Source organism: Triturus cristatus, chromosome 2_1, assembly GCF_964204655.1.
Source record: "Triturus cristatus chromosome 2_1, aTriCri1.1, whole genome shotgun sequence".
NCBI lineage: Eukaryota > Metazoa > Chordata > Amphibia > Caudata > Salamandridae > Triturus > Triturus cristatus.
In genome coordinates this window covers 290,222,261-290,247,586 of record NC_140581.1, presented here as the reverse complement: position 1 = coordinate 290,247,586, position 25,326 = coordinate 290,222,261, and the positions used below count along the sequence as shown (strand labels likewise).

The 25,326-nt window shown below is 42.9% G+C and overlaps 1 protein-coding gene across 4 annotated transcripts in view; it reads left to right on the top strand.

Moving 5' to 3' along the window:
• Positions 1-25,326, top strand: part of RICTOR (RPTOR independent companion of MTOR complex 2) — a 1,453,900-nt gene that overhangs the window by 40,780 nt on the left and 1,387,794 nt on the right. For all 4 annotated transcript variants that reach the window (XM_085631131.1, XM_085631133.1, XM_085631132.1 and 1 more), the window contains exon 3: positions 14,040-14,137. In XM_085631131.1, the coding sequence (XP_085487257.1) occupies positions 14,040-14,137 (98 nt within the window). The remainder of the gene's footprint in view (positions 1-14,039; positions 14,138-25,326) is intronic.

Sequence of the window (25,326 nt, the reverse complement as noted above, 5' to 3'; positions counted from 1 at the left end):
GTTGTAACTGGCAGAGTAATCTTACCATGTATGATCCACTCAGTAGCTGTTTTTTCTGCCACTGTGAATGGTAATTTCTCCAGTTTTTCAATGCTCAGCACCGTATAGTCTGCTCCCCTTTATGCCATTTTGATCAGTTTATCAGTGAGATTGAATTCTGCAAACAGTGACGTAGTATTGATTAAACGCCAAGGCACATAGCCAGAACGCAGGTTTTGAAGCGTCCAGCTTAATAGCATGATAGAATGTAGCTGTGAATGACCATGTTGCAACATGACCAAGTCTTGTTCCATGATTTCTATGACAGAGGATACAATGCTGTCTAAAGAATATATCCTGGACGACAGAGTCGTTAACCCATTGTCTACTACAGAGAGATTTCCCCAAATTAATAGGATCAATTTCTCGTATTCGTTCTGCAGTCTCTGCTTGGGTAACCTTCCATGCTTCATTATAAGCAGCGTAGATACCGGCATATATGAAATGTTTTTGACGCGGTTTTCTTGGTCCTAACAAGAATTCATTGTTTTACATCCTCTAGTGTAGCTCTCTGTAGCCATTCAAGGCACAGTTTCCCTCCACTGTAAGTTGTTACTACCCCCGGATGCTGTCTTTGGACATAACGTGGGTCTGGCCTATGAAAGGTAAAACCTTGTGTTTTGTTCAGGAATCTATCTTGACAGTTGTTTGTGTCTAAGGGCCAGAGCAACCATTTTTTCCATTCAGGATCTGATCTGTTGTGATACAAAATATTATGTACGTCGACCTCCCCCTGTGTAGTTCTTTCACTTGTAGGTGCAGGTATAGACTGAGTGTTCATGTCTTTTATCTTGGCTATACCAAGGCATGATGTTTGTTGGACAGTGTCGTTCAAAACCATAATTTGCTCAGGGACCAAGCTTCTATTCCCTGTACTTGCCAATCTTTAGTACCCCAGACAGTTTTTGTCTCAATGTTTTCTTTCCAAAAGTCGTAACCCTGTCTAGACAATTGGGCAATAAAGGCTGCAGAATAAATCTGTTTGGTATTCGTTAACATAGTTTTCATTCCTGTCTTATTGACATTCTTAAAGTAAAATGTGTCTGCATTCGAGATATTAAACCCTGAAAAATATGGAAATTTGATTGCAAATGTTTTTGAGCTACACTTAGGTGGCATAGGACAATGTGCCCATTGATTATACATAAATACATTTCTAGGAGTTGCAGATTTATGCAAGAAATTATGACCATAGTGGTTATAACAGTACAGTTGTTCATAGTCTGATGAACCTTGTAAATATTCATTATTAGTAAATCCAGTTGACATCTCTAGATCAGACATCATATTATTAACAGTCTCGAAGTCCCAATCATCAGAAAAGGTACTGGAGGTAATAAAGTCACTTAATGAAATTTTAAACAAATGTGGAATCTTCAAAAGCTCCGACGGACCAAAAATGTCATATTCGGTTTTGTCCCAAACTATACCATCGGGTATAGGAAGCGATGTGATGTTCACTGCTGACAAGTCTCTTGCTTCACTGTGGGATGATTTGTGTGGCTGGAGAAGTAAGTTCACTGTTTTACTTGCTGTGTCCATTTGAATATATCTTCCATTAATCAGCATACCCAGAGTGAATACCTGAGCTAACCAAAGTAGAAAGCAGAATATTCCCAAAACAATCCATAGTTCAATCCAAGGTGAAACCAGTTAAGTCTTTTTCAAGAGTTGAAAAAAGTCTGTTGCTTGTTCTTTGAAAGTTCTTTCTACTGGCGTCGTTTCAGGCTCACTGGGATCCTCAGAAAACATATCAAAGTTCATGAAATAGCCAGAAGCAGTTCTGTCAATGGTTGGAATTGCATCAGGATTTGTTGAATTCACTGGAACCAGTTGATCACTTGTTACTTCGTTGTAGACATGTGTATCAGGACGAACTGTAATTTGGATCTCAAGAGGTACAAGGTCCATAGCATTGTTGCTTAGTCCTCTATTTCTTACTGTCGAATCTTCAAAGGGGATGAGTCTCTCAGTTTGATCCTCATGGATTTTAGCTAGAGGAGTGCGTCTGCTACAATTGCGGAGTCCACTTGGCCTACTGTTCAGTATCGGCCACATAGTGTGGTTTGATCATGTCGATGGACACAAATCTTTTTCTCCTTTTTACCAGCAAGGGGCGGCGAAAGTACTGTTCTTGATCCTTGGATTGCTAGGACAAGTACTGGTTGTAAGAAGGCCCAAATTCCTTCTTGTCCGCGATCTTTTCTCGGACTAGATCCCCAAGCTTTGGGATCCAGACAGGCCTTGCTGGAACGGCCGGATTTTTCTCAGTGGTGGTTGGCTTCAGGACCACATTGCTTTGTTGCTTTCTTAAATCATTTAAGTCTTGTAAAACAGCCAAACGATCTTTGATATCAAACTGTTTGTTTTCCACCACTGTGCCTTTCATATCGAAGTCCGGAACCAACAATCTAGTCCCAAACAGGACCTCATATGGAGTGACACCCCCTAGAGAACTTCTTGGCAAGTTGTTAATTGTGCGCTGGACCCCCATATAAATGTTTGACCCACCCATCACACGAACCTAATACCCTAGCTTTTATAGACTGCTTTATGTCCCGGTTGAAACGGAGAAGAATACTGCAATGCTACGCCCAGACTGGCCATGGCTTCTTTGTAAGCCCTAGAGCTAAGCGCAGGACCCTGGTCAGAATGTAGTGTGCCTATTGCGTATGTGCCGATAAAGACTCGCAAATCTTTTATAACAGTTTGAGCGTCAGCCGAGCGCTGAAGCCACTTTCATAGGAACCTAGACTTGGTGTTTCTGGGATTTCACTTGTCCAAGAGGACGCCTGCACGTAGATAGTCTAATGCTGTCTAATAATTGTGTCTGAACTGGGCTGGCTATATTGTAGTCTGGTATCTTGTGGCGTTCTGTACTGTGATCTCTATTGCAGTCTATGCAGTTATTAATGAAGATGTGAATGAAAGTATTCATCCCTGGCCACCAGTACATCTCTTTTAGTTCTAAAATTGTCTTTGAGATCCCCTGATGTATCTGACCGTCTCCCAGATGCGCTTCGTAAACCAAAGCTGCTCTACGTTCCCTGTTTGGAATTACTCTATCCCCCACTCCAGGGATTCGAGCAAACGGACGCCATTCGCATCAATCATAAATGAGTATTTGAGTGGAAACTTTGTAGGTAATGCCGCACCAATGCCTTTGCCTGATCCATTGACAGCCAGCATTATTTTTCTGTCTATTTTTGTTTTTGAACGAGTGATTGCAGCTACGGAAGCCGTTTGCACAGCCCCTTTCGCGGCTTCATCAGCCAATAAATTCCCTTCAACGTGAACATCATCAAGTTGGTGACTCAGCGTGTGTATCACGTGAGTGTTTTGTAGTCCGTTTCTCAACTGAACTACTTGTTCCCAAAGCAATTTGTGATTGATTTTGCCACCTTTGCATCTTTGAAACCATTTTGAATCCAATTCTGTAAATATTCATTGTAAGATTGAACACAGTAAAAAGAATCGCATACTATTAGTGTGGGGAATTCGCGATCCGTATTTTCAAGTGCCATCTTAAATGCTTGTAGTTCAGCTCGCTGAGCTGTACAATCTCCTAGAGATTGGATTTTTGTGACCATTGGTCTGAATTTGCCATCTCGCAAGCGACCTTTAACGATAGCACACGTGGCACTGTAAGCTTGTTTACTCTCCGTAGCGGGTTGTGCAGATCCGTCAGTATAAATTATAAATTGTTACTGGTCAAGAGTGAGAATTTCAGTAGGCAGAGGACATTCGTGTTCATATTGCAGAAATGCTTGTGTTTTTAAATATGGATCAAAAACGTATTCAACATCAGTTGCAGCAAGAGAATTAACCCATTGTATCCATCTCGGATGTAAAGCTTTTGCATTTGGAATGCTAGCCTTTGTAACTGCCTCTAGGGCTGGGACAGGAGTCTCAACCATAATGCGCTTCCCCTGTGCTAGGGCTCTTTCTTTTGCTACAGCGGTTTGAACTGCTTTCAGAAATTTTACTGTAGAAGTGAATTTCATTTCTGCTTGTGTATACAAGTGGGATTTGTATGCAATTAGTACTTTTTCACCTTTGTTAAAAGTTAAGTAGGTGAATCCGCATTGACCCGGAATTATTTGGATCACTAAGTCGCGTTCGTTTGTACGTGTTTGCAAGTGTTTCGTTGCTAACATGTCTGTTTGGAGTGAACGCAAAATCTGTGTGTGTTTTTGTGTCCAATGTGTGATTTTAAAATCAGGTTTGATTAATTCGTAGAGAGGTTTAACCCTTTCTGCGTAGTTTAGAATGTAAGTTCTTCCAAAATTCAGGAAACCTAGAATGAACTGTACATTTTTCAGCGTTTTTGGAGGTTGGAGCAACGCACACTTTTCTAAAAAGTTGTCTGCCAGGCTTTTGCCTTCACTTGGTAGTTCATATCCTAGGAAAAGGACTTTGAGGTGGGCAATTCTTGACTTTTTAAAGTTGAATTTGTAACCCTCTAAGGCGAAGCCCAATATTATGGTGCTCACCCTGTTCAAGTGCCTATCCAGGTCATCGTCTGTCAGATGTACATCATCGACATATGGCAATGCCTCGTCATCATAAGTTTGTAGTAACTCTGTTACCCTTGCTGAGAATAACCGCGGGCTGTTTTTGAATTCCTGGGGCAGTCGACAAACTTGACGCTGGGTCCCCATTATTGAGAAAGCGGTCAAATATCTGCTTTCTGGTGCAATATTTTGACAAAAGAAACCATTTGAAATGTCTAATGTGGTTTTATATTTTTTACGCACAATGTTATTCATTAATTCTGTACTATGTGCATTGTGCACTGCAACATGTTTTGCAACAAGATTTTAAGTGTCTGTAATCCAAAACTAGACGATATGTATTGTCTGGTTTGGAGACAGGAAACAAAGGATTGTTCATTAATGAGGTGCATGTTTCAATCACCCCCTGATATTCATATTGATCTAAGATCTCCCTGACCTGTATTTTAGCTCCTTGCTTAACTGGGTACTGCCTTTGTGCGTTCGGTTGATTTTTTTTAACTGGATTTTATAGTGAAGTGAGTCCTCATCCCATCCTACATCATTTTTATACAGTGCTAGGGCTTGGGCTACTGCCCATTTCCTGGCTAATGTATATTTTAAATGAATTGTAATATGGTTGGAGAGGGCAGGCATAATGATGTCCTCGCCATGTGGGCACTCCCTGACAAACTCTGGTGGCCAGTCCTGTTCTCCTAGAAGTATATCATAACCCTTTGAAAGATGCTCCAAAAAGAGTACTTTCACTTTTCTTGGTATGTCTCCCTCCACTCGCAGTGTTATTTCATATAACCTATGTGGAGAACTAACCCTGGTGTCTACAGTCTCAACTTGTATGTCTTCATTCAAGTCTACTATCTCCAGAAGTCCCTTCAGGTTCTGGCGAGCTATTGTAACTTCTGCTGCACTGTCCAGCACGGTCTGGGCCCACCCTCAATTGAGGTTTTGCTTTATTTATTCTGAACGTGCTGATCGTCTTTGGAGTTCACACGTTCTTCCTTGTTTTATGACCGTCCTCTTCTTTCGGATGTCTGTGATGATATCTGAAGGTACGAGAGGAACGTGTATCTTTATCTTGATATCTGTCAGGTTTTCTCAAATTATCCCTATTCCTTTCAGAGGGCTCCTTATGTGGCGGAGACCTGCCTCGGGAATCTCTTTGGAATTCTGTTTGCTATTTTCCCACTTCTTTTTAGAAGAGTGTTTTTAGGAAAGACCTTATCGGGACTTTCAGACAGTTGCGGTTTTACTGGTTTCCCCCCCAAACTGTCTCTGCCTAATTCTTCATAGGATTTCTCAATTATTCTGGCTAGTTCTTGAGATTGTTATGTTACATCAAATTCCCTTAGTTTCTGGCAGATTGCCACTGATGCTGCTTCTCCTTTAATATTAGATAATATTATTGTTGAGACCTGGTCGAAGTTTTTAAGTAACTTCATACCTAAATTCAGAGCAGGCTCTCCCCCGTATTAGTTTTGAATCTGTTTCAGGACATCTGGTATTACAGCCATGGACGGAACGCCATGTGTTTTTGTGTAGATTTCAGCAAAAACTGTGCCCCAAGTGGTGCAGTCTTCCAGATGTGGTGTGATCCCCATTGTTAAACAGATTGTTAGACTTCTATGTTTCTCATAAGGGCTGTATTAGGAAATACTGCTTGGATTTGAGTAATGTTTTGAGCTATCCAGAATGGAATTTGTTCACATTTTGTGGGCATTTTTCCCATGACTGCGTGTAAAGTCTGTGGAGTGATTTTCAGTGTATTCCCCTGATGAGGGGCTGGATTTTGAATTGTTAGCGGTGGTTGCACTGTGAAAGTCCTCATGACATATTGACCCAATTGTCTATAAATTGTGATTAGCTCCTTGAGTTGAGCTAGTAATTCTACATCTGACATTTCTTCAATGTCAGGATGAGGTGTGTAGCCGGCTAAAATCGGCCATGTTGCTCCTGGTCTACCTAGTGGACCGAGCCTGGTAATGTGATTGTAATATTTTAGGGCGCCTTTAAACCAGAGCTCATGCTCCTGGTATGTTAGTGGAATTTCAATATCCTCGAAAGGAATATATTCCTCCGGTGGTTCATCTTCTTTGTAGAAGTGAAACAAGTGTGTTACTGGATTTGATTCTGGGAATACTATCCATGAGTAGAATACCTCTGTCTGGCCAGATTCATGTGCCTCTATCACAAAAACTGCTCTACCACCTCTTGGTGTTAGGCCATGTTATATAAGTTTTAGAGTGATGGCTCTCCTTAAATTTGAATGGATGTTTATAGCATCCTCGTCGGTTTCTTGAAAACCTGTACGATTAAAAGCTGGTTGGCTACAGCCCCACCAGCATCGGTGTTTGTGCCATTTTCGGACATGTTGAAATGAAAAATGCAGAGCAAGTTTCAAAGGAACAAAGATAAGGTGCACAATATTTTGGAACACTGTATCCTTCAACGTTGAACAAACCAAACCGCTAATACATAGGACTTTCATCCTATTCAGCTATGGCGGATATTATCCCTACCCAGTCCAGACGTCTTATGGAGTTTTATGAGTAGAGGGTCTCTGAGAAAAGCACGACTGAGTTACGTCCGTATCTAGCGTTAAATTAGTGCCTTACCAAACAGTTGTGCGCCATGTAGTGTAGTTCCTATATCCCTGATAGGCTCTGCGCGTTGGCATAACATACACTATAGATTTGACAAAGGTCTGAGGTCAGTATGTCTCTATCGAGTATATTAAACTTAATTACTTGTGTGTGCCAGCTAACTCAGAGGTCACTAGAAACTTCTCGAATATACAAGAAGGGATTAGTCTCTGACAACCGCATAAACATGACAATTTTGTTTCCCTTTAGAATCGGAACAGTCTCAGAATCGTGGAAACAATAGATAAGTTTCACTCAGTCAATCGTGCATGCTTCGTTTCTACAGATTTGCACAGAAATAGGGAGACTGGCGTTTCAATAAAAGGTTTTATTGAGCAGTCTTATTTCTCAAGCAAGAGATATGAATTGCTAAAATCGCAAGACAGACTGCGATGTACAATATGTACGAGGTTAGCAGTAAGATAAAATAATACTACAATAGCATGGTTTGTAGCTATGACATATATTAATCAAAATACATACATAAATAACATAATGCTAAAATGTGATACACTTCTGATGCTTCTAAATTGTTCTACCCCAGTGTACCTAACCTAAGTGCAGTAAAAGGTTTGCAGTAGGTGCTGTTTCTAAAGTATAGCTAGCTATATTTTAGTTTAGCCAAGAGTTGCCAAAAGTTTCTCTAAGTTCTAGTCCGCTTCATACCTGAGAATGAGAGAGGTTGGAATCTCTTTTCTGGACTTGATAGTCTAACCCCCCGCAAGGGGAGTCAGAGAGCACTGGAGCTGGATTCTCTGCGAGGAGGCTGGCAGCGTCAGGTCAGTGCATCAGGCTGGAACTCGATCTCCTTCCGAACTTTGCCATTGCAAACCGCGTAGTCTGGGTTGGATCGAATCCTCCAGGAACCGCAATTTGCCAGGGCAAGTGCTGGTGTATTTATACCTTGAAGGTGTCTAGGAATGCCAGTATTGACGTAAAAGTCGGGGAGAGGAACATGATGAATGAACCCCTAAGGAATCGATGTTCATGCATACTTAATGAGTTCTTGGAGAAATCAATATTCAAGCTGAGGGAAATTCCTAAAGGCGTTGTGACGTGGATGGACGGATGTAGGTGGTCATGCCTGTATTTGGTTTGTACGGACAATGTCTAAATAAGGGCCGGATTTGTATGTCCAAATAAGGGCAATGTGAATTGTACCTATATAAGGGCATAAATCAGGAAACCTATATACGGAATCTAAATCTGCACACAACACCTCAGGAAGACCTTCTGATTAGCATTTCCAAGCAGGGGAGCTTCAAAGAAGCCACCGCCTTTGAAATGTGAATCTGGGCCCCCTCACAGGAGAGGAAATTGACCCCCTTTGTCCAGAGTCTAACAACACTTTTACAACCATCGCCCCTGGGCTGCGGAGAAGAGGACCAAAGGTGAAACTATGTTCCCAAGCATCATTAGGCTTGAGCCCTCCTGTTGGCTCAGCCCGACCGACTGGCCTCAACGCGAAGACCGATCCCCATAGAGTAACATTGGGCACCCACTGCTGTTTTGCACCCGTCCGCCCTCATGCTGCTGGTGGTGGTCTGCTTGTGCTGCCTTGGACCTTGCCCACCACTCACCTTAACTCCCGGAGACTGGTGGTCCGGTATGTCGTTGTACTTTACCTGAATGCTGCACTTGCTTTTCCTCCTGTAGGATAACATTGCGGCTTCTGAAACTAGCACAAAGTGTCAACTTTTTAAATACAAAAGTATTTTTTGTGAGAAACCTGCTTACCTGAACAAATTACTTTGGGTATATATGTGTGTGTGTGTATATATATATATATATATATATATATATAATATATATATATCTAACGACACATGTTGTTTTTATAAATTGATGTGGGTCTCCTTATTGAGTTGTGTGTCTCACTTATTAACTACTGTGTGCATTTGTGAATGTCTAAGACTCCCCTCTGATAAGCCTAAGGCTTCTCAATCACACTACCCCCTAAAAGAGCAGCCTTTGCTTGCTAGAGCAAGCCCCTGTCCACTTATAAGGGAGCCCCTGGACTCTTTGCACGATATATCTTATTTTGATATATCATATAAAGAGACCGCTTCCTACAGTGTACAAATGCACTGTTAAGCTCTTTAAGTTGTTAAGAAAACAGCTACACAACAATCAGTTATAATTTTTTAGATAACATATGTACAACTTGAAATCAGAGTGGAATTTGTTTGATTTGGACTGATCGCGTGGCATAAGTGCAGGGCACTTTTCACGTTGCCTAGTGAAACCCCGTATGGCAGGAGGTACCCTTCTCAGTGAGAGGATCCAGAAGGTGGATAGATTCAAAATTGGAGATATGGGTGTTTCCAGATTATTCCGATAGGTTTTTTGGTTCTGGTCCCGCCTGTCAAAATGGTCATCCAGGTATGAGAGTAAACGCTTTGGGGCACTTCGAATGCTATTAATAATATTACCAATAGTTTTTACCCGAGAGCCATCCTACTTTTGGTTGAAAGAATGAGGTATCTATACTTTTCGAAGACTGAATAAGGTTGGAGTAGCGAAGTAACTGAGTATGTCAGAGGTGAAAAAGGAGTATTGAAGTGTAGTTGAATTAAACCAATGTACTAAGTACAGTTGAATTGATTAATACTTTGTAAGTGTGGGATTGGTGCAAGTGTGCATTTTCCATACCTTTTTTAATTGGTAGCCACTGCCGGTAATAAGAAAATCCTTATACATGGAGGGGTTTAATACTACTCCCAAGACTGCTACTCAAGGGGAAGAAAGTCAGTCCAAATGTTAGGGAGGGGGATTGGGAGGAGTAGAATTGGATTTATGCAGGTAGCAGTGAAGTAAAGAACCTTGGCTTTAAAAAAGTTTAGCGTTAGAAATTACAGGGATATCTAGTGGCAAATGGCAATCGGAGATTTTTTATTGGATGTGGGGAATGAAGGATAAAAAGGAAAGTATTTGTTTGTTTGCCTCCATATTGATCGTAGGAGAATCCAAGGAGGAGATTTCATCACAAGAGGAGGTCAAGTAGCGAGAGAAACGGAACTGACCTAAGACTGAGCCTTGCGGGACATTGCACAGAGAGGAAGATGGGCCTCTATATGATTATTTTTCCTGCAAGAATACCTGCCTTGGGCGAGCTTCGTACATTGTCCTTTGCTACATTCTGCCTTATCCTCCACCTGCTGAAGCTTAGTCTGCTCTGTGCTCGGACTTGCCGATTTGCCTTCATCCTTTTTGAGACAAAAAAACCTATTAAAGATGGTTGCTAACCCCACAATATACATCATCTGTCCTGGAATCAACCATCTGCCCCAAAATACATATCCTCTTCCCATAGGATCTCTTTGACCTCACACAACACTTGCATTCCATTTCAACTTGATTCTGTATTGTGAGTGATTTTAACATTTGGACCAACGATTCTCCTGACTTCTATAGTGAAAACACCATCATAGACATCTACACCCTCCGCTTCTCCCATTTGGTCAATAGCCCTAGGTGGTCAGTGTTTTGATTAACTTTTCCCTACTATTCTGAGATTGTTCATTTGGCAAGAGACCCTCCAGATCTCCTGGTCTGCCATAGCTTAATCAGCTTCGTCTTAGAAAATAAGCTCTGCAGCAAGCAACATTGAAGCCTTCTCATATGCGCCAGAGCCTCCTGGAGACATATAAGTAACCTGCACTCTGCTGAATTCTCCCAGGCACTCCAAAACATCCCTAATCCTCCTGTATCTGTATCTTTCATGGATGACCTCCTAACCCATCTGAAGAAGGTTACTTCAGTACTGGATACCCTTGCGCCCCTCTTGGTTCAAAAGGTGAAGATGCAGAAGACTAACAAATGATTCACTAATTGACCTCAAAGGTACCTATCAATCTGACTGCTTGCAAAGTACTTTCAAGATGTCACAAATCACTTGCACTAGGGCAAAAAAGGTTTCTGCAAGCCCACATCTCAGATGTACACAGCTCTACTAAAGATCATTGTGGCGCCTGTAGTGAAACTGTCTCTCAACTAAAAGCCAAGCCCTCTCGAGCAGTCAAACGATTTATCTGATAACCTTCTGTCGTTAATTAAAAAGAAAAGAAATACTGTTAGAGGAAGCATTACCTACATACAAATTGATGTGCGTCATCCCTGTACCTCCCAAATTTCCTAGCACTCATTTAGTTCACCCCTGTGACCGTTAATGAAAGCAGTAAAACCCTTACAACTTTCAAGGACCCCTCATCACACTTGAATACCTTCAACACCAGAGCTGTCAGCATGGATCTCCCTGCTTGACTCTGACACATCACCAGGCTAATCAATACCTCCCTCTTCATCAGTCTCATTCATCAACCTCTAAAACACATTATTACACCCATCCTGAAAATTCTTCCTTGGACCCTGACAGTCTATCCAAGTATAGATTATCTCCGGCATACAGTGCAAGTTCAAGGTCCTCGAAACAGGGGCTGCACTCCCACTTTTCTCCTATCCCTTGGCCTCCTCAATTATTTCAATCAGGCTTTAAACCTTGGAAGGGCACAGATTCTACACCCCACAACATCAAGAAGGAACTTCTCAATTATCTAGAGCAAGGCATACCATGTGCCATAATCCTTCTTGACCTCTCTGCCGCTGTTGTGTTGGCTAGTAGGTACTCCTCAATGGCGTGAAACTCTGCCAGTATCAATGGAATACTGCTTGCGTAGTTTTCATCCTTCCTCCTAAACTGCATTTATTAGGTCAAACGGGGCCCTTTTCTCGCCATATCTGCCTTAACACCTGTAGGATAACAGAAAGCTGAGCTCTTTTACCCTTGCTGTTCAACATCTACTTGATCCCTCACACCAGAATACTTGACTCCTACAACATAGGATATTATAGGAATGCTGACATTACCTAGATACACTTAAAACTGGTTGATAGCTCCAGTAATGCTCTGGAAGATTTGTACTCCTTATCTCCATCTCAGTTACAGGTGCCAATAAACTGATTGTGCCTGAAAAGTGAGAAAAGCGAAATTCTGCTAATGGAGGTCTGTCTCTTCGACCCATCTTCCTTTTTTGTGATCGGTCTCTCTGGGTACCCACCTGCAGCCAGTGGGGGGGAAAAAGCTCACAACCCGAGTGTGTTTGACAGCAGCTTCTAGTTCATTCCTCATAGAAGTTCTGTGCTATAAGCTGCTTTCCACCATTTGTGCCTACTCCAATGTGTCCTTCCTCTTCTCCACCTCACACAGAAAGTTGCCATTTTACTTTTGGTGACAATATCCCAAATTGACTATTGTACTAGCCTCTAAACTGACCTCCTAAAAAAAACAAAAAAAACGTTACAAGCTTAAATGGGGTAGAACCCTGTTGCTAATCTCCTATTTGGCCTGAATTGCTACAACTACATCTCACCCGCACTACAGGCACTCCACTGACTCCCAGTGAAGGAAGGAGCTAACTTCAAATCACTAAGCTCCATCCAGAAAGCACTAAATGACTGATTAGTGGAATACTTGTTAAAATATTTTTTCCTAAATTCTAATCCGAAAATCTCTAGTCTACCAATCACAATTTACTTTTGTCCAAATCCATCCAAAACTTGATCCGGACTGCAGCAGATTCAGATAACTGCTAAAACTAACCAAACCAATCGCGTTAGTCCCCAGGGCTGTCACCACCTTTACCTGAGCTGGTCGGGTTAGACACATGAAACCAAACCCGCGGCCTATTTTTTTCCCCCACTACTGGGTTTCCATTAGAAGCTTTACCATCCGCTTATTTTTGTTATAAGAACACAGTTTGGGATCATCACCAACTGCACCTAAATGGGTCATACTTTAAGGCTATCTAGGTGCCTTTAGTTGCTTTACTCCCCAAGTGACCCATATTTACAGGGCGAACAAGGATAACCTCACATTGGACAACTGTCGCCACAAAAGATGTTCAACATATGAGTCTACTCCCCATTAATGCTGCAACTCTCACTGACCGATCTAGTGTAACCAAGGCTTTCACTTTGTAATGAGTACAGCTTGTCAGGAAGCTTTGAAGTAGGTACTGTATTAATCATGGAGTGTCACAGGCAGTGTACAACTGAGAAGGACAAAAGCTTTCATGGCTGCCTTGACCAGGGACCAGGTACCTGTCTCCATGGCCATTACAGGTCATATCATCTGTTAATGCAGAGAGGGATGTAGCAGAGAACATCTCTACTTCCTGTCTACAGGATGGTGCTAGCTGAAAATCTAGAATATTACAGGTGCTCCTATTTTTGTAAGTGGTAAAGAGTAGCTCTCATTCCAAAGAAAGTGGACATTCATTTGCAATAGTGAGATTAATTTTGCCATTAAATTGATGGATACCTCACCATACTTGTATGCACATTAGTGGTAGATTGGCACAATTGGGAATAAATATCATAAATTTCACTTTTCCAATTCACAAAAGGTAAAATATTTGTTTGAATGAACCATACCATTTAAATAATTTTTTCCGTTTGTGTTATTCTAAGTGATGGTTACTGTAGCATTGTTTTTGACTGTATATTATGCCCGCTAGGATAATTTATTTTCTTAAAGGTTCTTTTATACTGCATCTACTATCCACAGTATCATTGAGTGCAAACCCGGCGGGTGGGAGATCTATATGGGTAGGGCACTTCCTTGCCCTGCATTATCGGAGAAGCCGACTACAGCCTCCCCTTGACATGGAGTCTGGTTATGCTTTTGTGAATTCTTTCCACAAGCCTCATGTAGGGCGGCTCATAAAGTAGGTCTACCACACCTGTGCTTGTAGCTGGGTCTGGGATGGCCCAAAGGTGTTACACTATAAACCGTTGGCGTCATGTACCTTGTTATAAAGATTAATTAACACTTGCTCTTTATTTGCAGAGGCCAGTGACAACTTACGGGAGATTCTCCAGAATGTCGCTAAATTGCAAGGTGTTTCCAATATGAGGAAGCTTGGCCATCTGAACAACTTTATTAAGGTAAGAATATATTATTTCGACCATTGACTGTTAGCAATCAAACTGCATATCATCTGTTATTTCAACAATGATCTTGAGATATGTTAAATATAGTAAGTATATATGCATGAGTAAGTAATTGTACTTATGAAACACACAGTTGTGGGTTGAACCGCCTCCTGACACTCTCCAACAGTGGCTCCCACAGAGATGTGAAAGGGTATGAGAAGAAATGGGAAGAAAGAGTTCATAGAGAAGGCCTCTGATCTGTTAACATGAATGGGGATAACATGAATAGTAAATTCATGACCCAGGGTTTAAGTAAAAGAAAAAAAAAAGTGTGTACGATTGAGACCTATCATCTTCAACCTAGTTGAATTAGCCCTGTATGATAAGACCATACCTTCTGAGGAATTTCCTCCCTGGGAGTTTTTTTTATGTTTTAAAGAATTTTTTTCTTTTTAATGTTTGTGGCACTTTTTTCTTATTCCTTAACTTTTTTGCTTAGAAGGTATCCAGGCCAAATGTCTTCCTTTTGTTTCCCCACAGCTTGGGGATTCGAAAGGTACCCAGGGTTTGTGGATTCCCCTGGAGGGAACAGAGAAAATAGCATAATAAAACAAAGTTTTGTTTTTTGTTGGAAATATGGGAACAAAGTGATGTGCAAGAAAGCATATTTTCCCCCCTAAAAATTTAAAAAAGGAAAAAAGACAGATCGACAGTGCACTCCTTAGTACTGCAGAAAATTAGTAGTTAATCTTGTGTGTGGGAGGGTATCACCTCCTGATTGCAAGCGTAAATGAATAAGTTGAGCGCTCTCCCAGCCCTGAAACAGCATCCCCTATGTACATTACAGTTTAATCCTGACTGGAATAGTGATCAATTTTGTCTAAGACTACTGTAGACTCTTAAATTAAACCTATAAATCCAAATTTAGCTCAATGGATATGTACAACACGATTTCTTTTGTCAAACAAATTTCTTATGCTACAGCATTCTGATCCTGTAATTGATAAGCAGTGCATCTGATTAAGTTTACTTCTGGTATTATTTTTTAGAACTGATAACCCCTGATGAAGGGCCAGCCCTAAATGCATTGGGATGTAACAAAATGTGATGTACAATTTACATGGAAATGGGTGAAAATCATTTTCAAGCGTAAAAATATCTGATCATTCAAGCATCAGTCTAATGACCTTCATATAAACAATTATGTATCAGTTGAGCTAAATTTGGACTTACAGGTTTAATTTACGAGTTTAAAGTGGTTTTGGGCAAAATCGATAGTGCATGGAGGAGGATTCTGCTCCCGGGCTGAGAAAACGTTCAACTTATTCCCCCTAAAACTGTCATCAATGAAAGGTTTGCCGTGCTAAGATCACCATTGTGCCAGCTTTGACGAACAAGCAGAGCTCCAAATCAAAAAATATTTTTTTATCAGTTTTTATATTTTTCAAATTCGTAGTCCATTTTTCAATTTTTTGCAACTTCAACCTATTTGCAGGTTGAGGTGTACCCATAGGTGCGAAACCTATGGGTGAACACTGAAAGCTATACGTTTGCCCCGATAGTCAGTTTACTTAAGTAAAGTACTATTATGTCTGCCAGACACTGGTTGCAGGAATATATAGTGTTTGTTGGTAGTCCAAAAACATGCAATACCTAGAGCCAACTACTAAGCGGTGATGATTTGACAATTATGTTCAGACCATGCGGTAATTCACATTGTAAAAACTAATGAATGAACAATGGGTGTGAAGAAAATTCATGTATGTACAATGTGCACAAGATAATGAGTTTAGGAATAAAGTTTAGGAATAGTGACTATACCTCTGAATTTGGGGTTACTTATACTGCGGTGATATTTGTAGAACCTGATCCTTCTTGCACACTGGCTTACATTTGAAAGCCAATAATGGAGAGAAATTCAATTAATGAATACAAATGTTATATTATTCTGTGTTCTCACACTTCTCCTGATGAAAGTGGTACTCTGCTTGTGTGGCTTTGATTTTGGGTTCAGGCAAGGCCGCCGCCCTTGGAAACGTACTAAACCTTGACATTTTTTAAAGCTAGACGTCCAGGATGGTGTATACTGGTATTTCACAACCTGTGCTTACCATAATACCTTGCAAGCCCCAAGCTTTAGCTCCAGACACACATTGTCCTCATATTTCTAGTGGCAGACACACAAGTGGGGCACCATTTTTATCAGGAGAGACGTTGAAACCTGGATGGCAGGAATTTTTTGGGTCCCTGCACATTCCAGAAGTTTACATCATAGAAATGTGAGGAAATTATGATTTGAAACAGAATTTGAGGTTTTCAGGGCATTGTGGGTAACAAATTCACACAAGTCACATTACCATAGACTTCTCTGCATGTTTAGTTTTCAGAAATGTCAGGGATGTTATTATTTGTTGCAGCCTATCCACTATGCTAGTACTGACTCATACAAGTGGGCTTTGGACTATCAGTAGTAATACGTTCAGTGAGTAAATGCTAATAACAGTAACAGAATACTGAACCCATGAATTTTTGGTAGTGAGCATTAAAAAAAACAATTGATGGACGGAATGCTGGACAATGCAAACATTCACCCCCAGTCACAAGGATCTGGGTTAAATCCATCATTCTTTGCTCACCACACCACCCCCGTTTGGACCCAGCCATATGCAGATCAGCCTTGACCCTGTTCCTTGTGGGAACAGTACAGCCCGAACTGCCAAGCCAGGTCCTCCCTGGACCGGGAACAAGCATCCTGGGACCGGTTTCTGGGCATCACCTGTCATCAGCCAGGCTAGCTTGAATCCAGTGGTGTGGTGAGCACGGGGCCCACGTCTGGGCATACCCTTTCCACTTATGGCGACATATGCAAAAGAAACAATTGGTGGACGGAATGCTGGACAATGCAAACATTCACCCCCAGTCGCAAGGATCTGGGTTAAATCCATCATTCTTTTGCTCACCACACCACCCCAGTTTGGACCGAGCCTAGTACAGACTCATACCAGTTGGGTTTGGTACTACCAGTAGTAATAAGTTCAGTGAGTAAATGCTAATAACAGTAGCATTAAAGCCACTTCAAAGCAGCACCCAATTATTCACACGCATTTCATGTACGCCACACAAAACAATTCACACTGCCAGCCACAGGCCCAACACAACAAAAAACTTGCATCAACAAACGACCACCATTTAAATGTCATCTCATTCTTAGTTCCACGGGACTGAAAAACCAATTGCACCACTAGTCATCATCTAACATACACAGAAACACCTCCAGAACACCACTAAACATATACTTGCAGTCAACAGTACCTCAATTATCACTGGTGTTTGGTAACTTCTTTTGGTTGGCGTCCCTTTCCTGACCACCTGCCTACACAAGATCACTATGAAACCAAGCCTAGGCTAAACCTTGACTACTTTCATGTCTCCGCCTCAATCCGAGGCCTTTTGAATATCACACAGGTGCTTGGCGCACCTTTAGTAATGTCCCTAAGGGGCTGGCTGCTTAGGATGAGGAAGACTTGTCTTTCATCCGCTGTCAGAGTGCCTACTGTGCTAAATAGAACTTCTTCTAGTGTGTGAAAGTCAGTTGTGGGTGTCTGAGTATGCACTTGTGGCCTATTACTCAGACACGAAGCATATCTATATGGTAACACTAGGATAAATATGCTGGGGCAGACTCTCTTAAATTCCCTTTAGAGGACTTAAGAGCACTTGCAGAAAGATTAGGGGTCTTGGGGTATAGCGCACAGGGTACTTCGTCAAATATCGTGCATGTTTCATCCACTATTATGTCATAGCATTGACTGTAATGCACTTGTTATACGAAGGACGTAACGTTTTCCATGTTTTGACACAGGCTCAACAGTGAAGGCAGGCCATGAGCAATGACAATTTGAAAAGCTTTCCCAAACTAGATGGAACAATTTAAAAGGCTACTTTCCTAGTCCAGTAGTGGCCCATTGATGGTATGTATCCATATAGAGCCGTTGAAACAAAAATGCCATCAGTCTGATAGCTCTCCTTCAGTCAATTTCCCAAAACTTCACTTTAGCACGGTAGAAAGGGTAGCAAGTTAGAACACATACACCTGGAAGTAATGGGCACTGGGGACTGTAAAATGTAATCTACCCCCTCTTTCCTTCCCAATAGCAAACTCTAGATCTACAATATGATAACATATGAAACGGAAACTACTGCTTCGACAACAGACTTTCAGTTGCAGCCTACTGAAAGTCATGGAAAGACACTGGGCTTCGTATGCGCATTGTATGTTGTCAACTGGATCTGTTGTGTAGCCAGTTTCTTTTGCATGGTGAAAGTTTTATGACATGCATTATATGCGTGAAGTACCTGGTCATTTTTATCCACTCTGCCCATTTACTTGTAATCAAATATATCCAGTTGTTTGTGAGCTGCCAGCTGACCCTAAACTGTGACCAGAGACGTGCTCTCATCATGGATTGCTGTGAGTACATATATTTACTGCATAAAAGAGAATTTAACTGCAAGCAGTTCATTGGAGTGCAACACATTGCTCTTGGTTTTCTGGAACTTCTTGCAAACAAGCTCCAGAGGGAATCCTTTGCAGTACCTTCAAATTGTACTGCAAGCCACAGTGCCAGCTTTGCACATCTTGCTCTACGCCTGGACTCCTGTCTAGAAGTTGTCCACATAAAGATGATAACCTTTTTGAAGGAGTGACTGGACAAACTCCCATACAATCTTCTCACTAGTTCCTAGTGTGGAAGGAAAACCCAGGATTTATAATGGAGTCTTTCTCAGTATATATGCTTAGGCTGCATACATAGCCACTAGAGCTGTTGCACAACATGTATATTTTGATACTATAATGAGCTTTTGTCATTTGTATGTGCTGCCTGAACAGCAGTCAACCTATGTAGATGATTCAAGACTTGTCAACCGCTGTATTCTTTCCATGAATATAAATCTCTGGAAACTTGGCAGACAAATGTTTCATGACCGGCTGAATTTTGTCAATCTGTCGTGGTTTGGATTGTCCCGTAGCTATCCTGCAGGAGTATCGGTGAAATGCAGCATATGCGGCAGAATCAAAAACCTGTCTCTGGGCATGGTTGGTACAAAGCTGGGAGTTGCCAAACTTTATGAATAAACTTGTGAGACTGTGCAGTTGTTTTGTGCACTATCTCCATATTACATGCAAGGCCCAGAAATGTTTTCATCTGCCCAAGTGTACATGGAGTCTGCAGGTGTGCCGTAGAAGGAGGTGCTCCCTCAAACAGTTTAGCGTGCAGATTTATTTGGTATACAATTTCCTGAAGGAAATCATCATCCAGAAAGAGATAGCAGTCGATAAACCAAAACAATGGCTGGATTTACTTTAGATCCAGAGTCTCATTGAAAGGCGAAATTTGTGGCTGTACTAAATTGGGAGACTGCCAAGGCTTCCTGTGCTCGCTATGGTACCTGTTTTCACTCTGAATTAGAGACACTTCATGCTTTCAGCTGACATGAGAATCATGTTAAAGGTAAAGTAGTGTGCCTACAAGTATTTATTTTACCTGTTTACACATGTTTTTTCAAATTGGAATTTTGGAATTTTGCTTTTTATTAAAACAAGGCTTTGCTCTTTACTATAATGATCTTAATACCCCTTAAAAGCACAGCATTTAATGATTGGATTTGTTTTTTACATCACCGGTGTGTGACAGATTCACTATTTGAAAAGACCAAGGACTTCACTGTTGCAGTTTAATCATTGAAAATTGCTATATTATGTGATTCTAGTACTTCACGGCACAAGCTATCTTCATTCGTTATGAATGTTGCAGCTGATCAGCAGGTCATGCTGCTTCACCTTACATTTATGATTATTTAAGTCTGGTGACTTTCTTATATGTAACTGATTTTCTTTATATGCTTGAATTCTATGTAAGTACTTGGGCAAGTACCAGAGGCACGGTAGGTATGGGTTAGGGAAGTGCTGCATCACCCCCAAAGTAGTCATGCTGTTCATTCTTTTTAAATGGAGGTTTGTGATTACTTTTTTTTGTCTGATTGCAAAGTGAAATGAGAGTTGTAATCAAATTATGTGACAAATGTCATTTTTTTCAAAAACAAAATTTAAGTACCTACAAATGATCTCTACAAATATTTCAAAATATAGCTGTTGTTATGAAAGCACAAAATATGTGTGTGATGGAAAGAGATTTTAATTGGATCAAAAGCAAATCATGACTTTTTACTTGGTGATGCACAAAAAGCAAATATTCGCTGAATTCTTATTACTACACATTATCGCTTGTGCGCTACATAGTTTCATCAGTAAAAATTGCCTGTACAAATTAAGTGCCCTTTTCAGTGGATAATATACTGCCTGTAAATGACAGTGCACTACTGCACCTTGCTTTTATAATATATTTGGAACAGTGTGCTCTAAAATGCACCACTGACTACAAACTGCATTCTTACCATTTGCTTGCTGAATAGTAATGGCTTATTTTCTACAGTCCCTATGGTGCATTGACTTTTCACAGTTCCTGTGACTTCAGAGATGTAACATTGAGGACAGCACCCCCCCTCTGAAAATTGTTTTACCTTCACTGGCATGTACAGTAGGTCTGTCTGTGTACCTCACTCTAGTTCAGTCAATGCACATCAATTTTGTGCATCAACACACACCATTCTTCCAATACTGGCATGCACTACTTCTATACATCACTGCTGGAGCATCCCAGACTAGCTGTAATAGCTCCTAATATTTCTCTGTATTGAATTCCACACACCCAGGGCAATTTCTTTCACCAGTAGTGGAATCCAAAATAATGGTATCTAAAAGAGAGAATTGGTTATGGATTCACCGCATGACTATTGGGCTGTAACTCCCACTCAGTGTGGGACACGGTTGTGCAGGTGCTGCGACAGTTCCCGGAGGTGGCCCGGGCCGTGCTCTCCCGTGCTGTTGCGGAAGGGAGAGACGCAGCGAAGTTCACCATACGGTGTGGGCTGGACACCGCCGACTCACTGGACAGGACGATTTCACATCAGTAGTACTGAGACGCTACGCCTGGTTGAGGTCCACTGGTTTTTCAGGGGATGACCAAGCACCGCTAATGGACATGCCCTTTGATGGCCGTCGCCTGTTTGGTGACAAGGCAGACAACGGGCTCGAGCACTTTAAGGTTGCCAGATCCTTGGGCCTCGCTTCGGCCTCCCTCCCGGCGCAGTCTGCTTTTCGCCCCTTTTGTGGCCACGGAAGAGGTGCCCTGCCACGTTCCGCCCAGGTGCCCTGCCACGTTCCGCCCAGAGCCACAGGCCTGCGCAAGCTGTCCAACCTCTGCGTGGCCGAGGACGTGGATTCCACCGCCGTGGGTCGGGGGTGTGAGAAAGTGGCTCTGTATATACTGTTCCCAAATAGCTAAGTGTGTTCAGAGTCCACAGTCCCCAGAGGATTGGCAGAGGTTAAAGTTAGATATAACCTTACTCTCTAAAGTGGTAGCTTGGTCGAGCAGTAAGGCAGTATCAAAGGACAGTGTAAAGCATTTGTTGTACACACTCAGTCAGCAAATGGTCTCACACACTCAAGAACTGAACTCTAGGCCAATGGTTTATATAAAAGATATCTGTTTGTTTTATTTTAGAACCAACAATCGGTATTAAAATATACTTTTTTAGGATGAGATACTTTAGGTAAATACTTTTGCAATATGCAATTGACTTTTGTAAAAACTGGTTACAGGTTGGTGCAATAGGCAACACAATTTCAAACACAATAATGCATTGAGTTCAATGGAAGTTTTAAGTTATTTGCAATAGATTACTTTCAGGATTACTTTTGTAACTCCAGGACTGGATCCTAGACTCAGTACTGGGACCTCTATCTATAACTGGTAAGTAATTACGTTTTCACAGTTGGTACGATTTTTAAAGAATATTTGTAGTTTGCAAAAATCGACACTTAAAAGAAATTTCACAGAAAAACAGTCAATGATTTCCTATGGAAGAAAATTTGGTTAATGGTAAGTACGGTTGTGAATATTTTTCAGGGTCCGTGCTGGGCACCAAGATCCAGCACTGGGATCTCTCCTAATAGCAGGTGAGCATTTTCGTTTTCGTTACTCGATTGATTTTTGGTGAATATTTTAAGTTTTAGAAACTCCACACTTAGAAGAAATTTCAGAAGAAGCCAGTCAATGTTACCCTATGGAGGAAAATTGGGTTATCTGTTTTTGGGTAAGTACTGGACTGGCAGAGTTAAGGTTCTGGGCTGATGCCAGGGATTAGAAGCTGATTTTGAGCAGAGCCTCTGCTCATGGGAGTCCCAGGTGCTTAGAGCCAAAAGGTAGCCAGGTCCTCCGGGGTTTGTGAGGTTGCTGGCCACAAGAGGTGCCGGGATGTAGCAGGAGCAGTTTCGAGGGTCGACAGGCCAGTAGGGCTGGGGCCAAAGCAGTTGGTGTCTTCCTCTTCTTAGCAGCTGCACAGCAGGTCTTGTTTCTTCTTGCTCTTCTTTGTTTTTCGGAATCTGGAATCTTAGGAAGGAAGGTTCAGGGTGCCTGCCTTTGAAGCTTCCCCCATCCATCCTGGGTAGGAGACCTAGCACCTCGCCCAGGATGTGCATTGTTAGAGGCCCAGGAGAGCGGAGGCTCTCCTACCCAGGGGTCCAGCAACATGTCTGCTTTGTGGCAGCCTCTCAGACCAGACGTGGATTGTAGGTTAGGTTTCAGGGGTCATCTCTAAGATGCCCTCTGTGGTGCTTTGTACATTAAATCCCACACTGGCATCAGTGCGGGTTTAATGTGCTGAGAAGTTTGATACCAAACTTCTCAGTCTTCAGTATTGCCATTATGGTGCTGTGGAGTTCGTGTTTGACGAGCTCTCAGCACCATGTACTCTTAAATGGCAGCACCGCACTTACAGTGCCCAGAAATGGACCTGGGTACTGTAGGGGCACAGGGATCATGCTCCTGTGCCCACACCACTGGCATAGGGCACCCAGCTAGAGGGGTGGCTGATGTATGCCAGGGCAGTGTAGGTGGTGGGCATGGCACACAGGGATGTGTGCCATGTCGACTCTTTGTTTTGTCTTGTAACCAGATACTCAGCCTGCAAGGGCAGTGTGTGTGTGTGTTAGGGTACAGGGCCTCTAAGGGTGGCACAATGAGTGCTGCAGCCCTTAGAGACCTTCCCTGGTCACAATGCCCTGGGTACCTAGGGTACAATTTAACAGGGGCTGACATGTGGCCAGGGTTTGAGGTTTTTAGGGAAGGAACATAGGCCCTGGGCACCTGATTGGCAGGAGTCCAGGGCACACTCAGTCAAAGTACATTCAACAATTCAGCAAAAAGTGGGGGCATACCATGCAAGAAAGATGGCACTTTCTCACAGGGGGCCAGCGGGCGGGCCAGTCTACCAGCTCCCCCTCTGCAGCAGCCTCAAAACCCTCCGAGTCTGACTTTTCAGGCCCATCATTCGCCAGTAAGCGGCAGGATTCGCCATCACCTCCCCCACTGGCTCAACATCACGTTGGACAGATGGGTTTTGCAGATAGTCCGAAGGGTCTACTCTCTCCCCTTCGAGACTACCCACCCCATCAATGCCCCCTCATTTCCATCGCATGTCGGAGGATCACCTGGCTCTTCTCCAACAGAAAGTTACGGCTCTCTTGGCCAAGAGAGCCATCGAGCACGTTCCTGTCCCAGAAGTAGGTCGTGGTTATTATTCCCACTACTTTCTGGTGCTCAATAAGGACAAGTGCCTGCATCCTATCTTGGATCTCAGGAACGTCAGTCGCTTCCTCCGGAAGGAGAAGTTCAAGATGTTGACTCTGGCTCAGGCCCCGATTGCTCTCGAAGCTGGAGACTGGATGTGGTAGTGTTGGATTTGCAGGAGGCTTATTTTCATATCCCCGTCCTGCCGGCCCACTGGCATTACCTGTGGTTCACGGTAGGCCATGAGCACTTTCAGTTTACCGTGCTTCCCTTTGGCCTTACCAGCGCCCCTCAGGTGTTCACGAAAGAGATGGCGGTGGTCGCAGCTCATCTGCGCAGATCAGGGGTTTCAGTCTTCCCCTATCTCGACGATTGGCTGTTGAAGGCGGGCTCGCCCCAGGCAGTCGTTTCCCACCTCCAGACTACGGCAGACCACCTGCATTCGCAGGGGTTCACTATCAACGTGCCGAAGTCACACCTGACTCTCTCCCAGCAGCTCCTTTTCACCGGAGCGGGTCTGGACACGACCCAGTTTCGGGTTTATTTTACCGAGCAGCGAGTCCAGGATATTCGGACTATGATTCCGATCTTTCAGCCTCTATCCCGGGTTTTGGTCAGAATGACCCTGAGGCTGCTGGGCCTCATGGCCTCTTGCATCCTGCTGGTGGATCATGCCAGATGGCATATGCAGGCTCTGCAGTGGGACCTGAAGTTCCAGTGGGTACCGCATCAGGGGAATCTGTCCGATTGCGTCCAGATCTCTGAGGGCACTGCTCGACAATTGCAGTGGTGGCTCACGAACCAGGATTATGTCAATGGCAGATCCCTCTGCCTTCCCCAACCAGAGTTTATAGTGGTGACTGATGCATCTCTTCTGGGGTGGGGTGGGGCGGAGATCAGAGGACTCTGCACTCCGGCAGAGTCCGGGCTCCACATCAACCTTCTGGAGCGTCAGGCGATTGGACTTGCTCTAAAGTCATTCCTTCCCTCTGTCCGGGGAAGAGTAGTGCAGGTGTTCACGGACAACACCACTGCCATGTGGTAATAACAAACTGGGCGGGGTGGGGTCGTGGACACTATGTCAAGAGGCTCCCCACCTTTGGACATGGCTGGAACATCAGGGCATATCCCTGGTGGTTCAACACCTGGCAGGTTCTCTGAACGCCAGAGCGGAGGAACTCAGTCGCAGGTGCATGATGGATCTCAAATGGCATCTTCACTCGGAGGTGTTGTAAGGTCTCTTTCAGCAGTGGGGAGAGCCTTGGTTAGATCTATTCGCCACTGAAGAGAATGGGCAATGTCAGTAGTTCTGTGCGATGGAATTTCCAAGGCGGCACTCGCTAAGCAACGCTTTTCATCACGAGTGGAGTTGCGGTCTTCTATACGAGTGCTGAAGATCAAGCGCGACCGGGCCCAAGTCATCCTTGTGGCTCCGGATTGGGCACGAAGATACTGGTTTCCCGAGCTACTCAGTCTGTCAATCGATCCCCCGATTCGACTGCTCCTTCA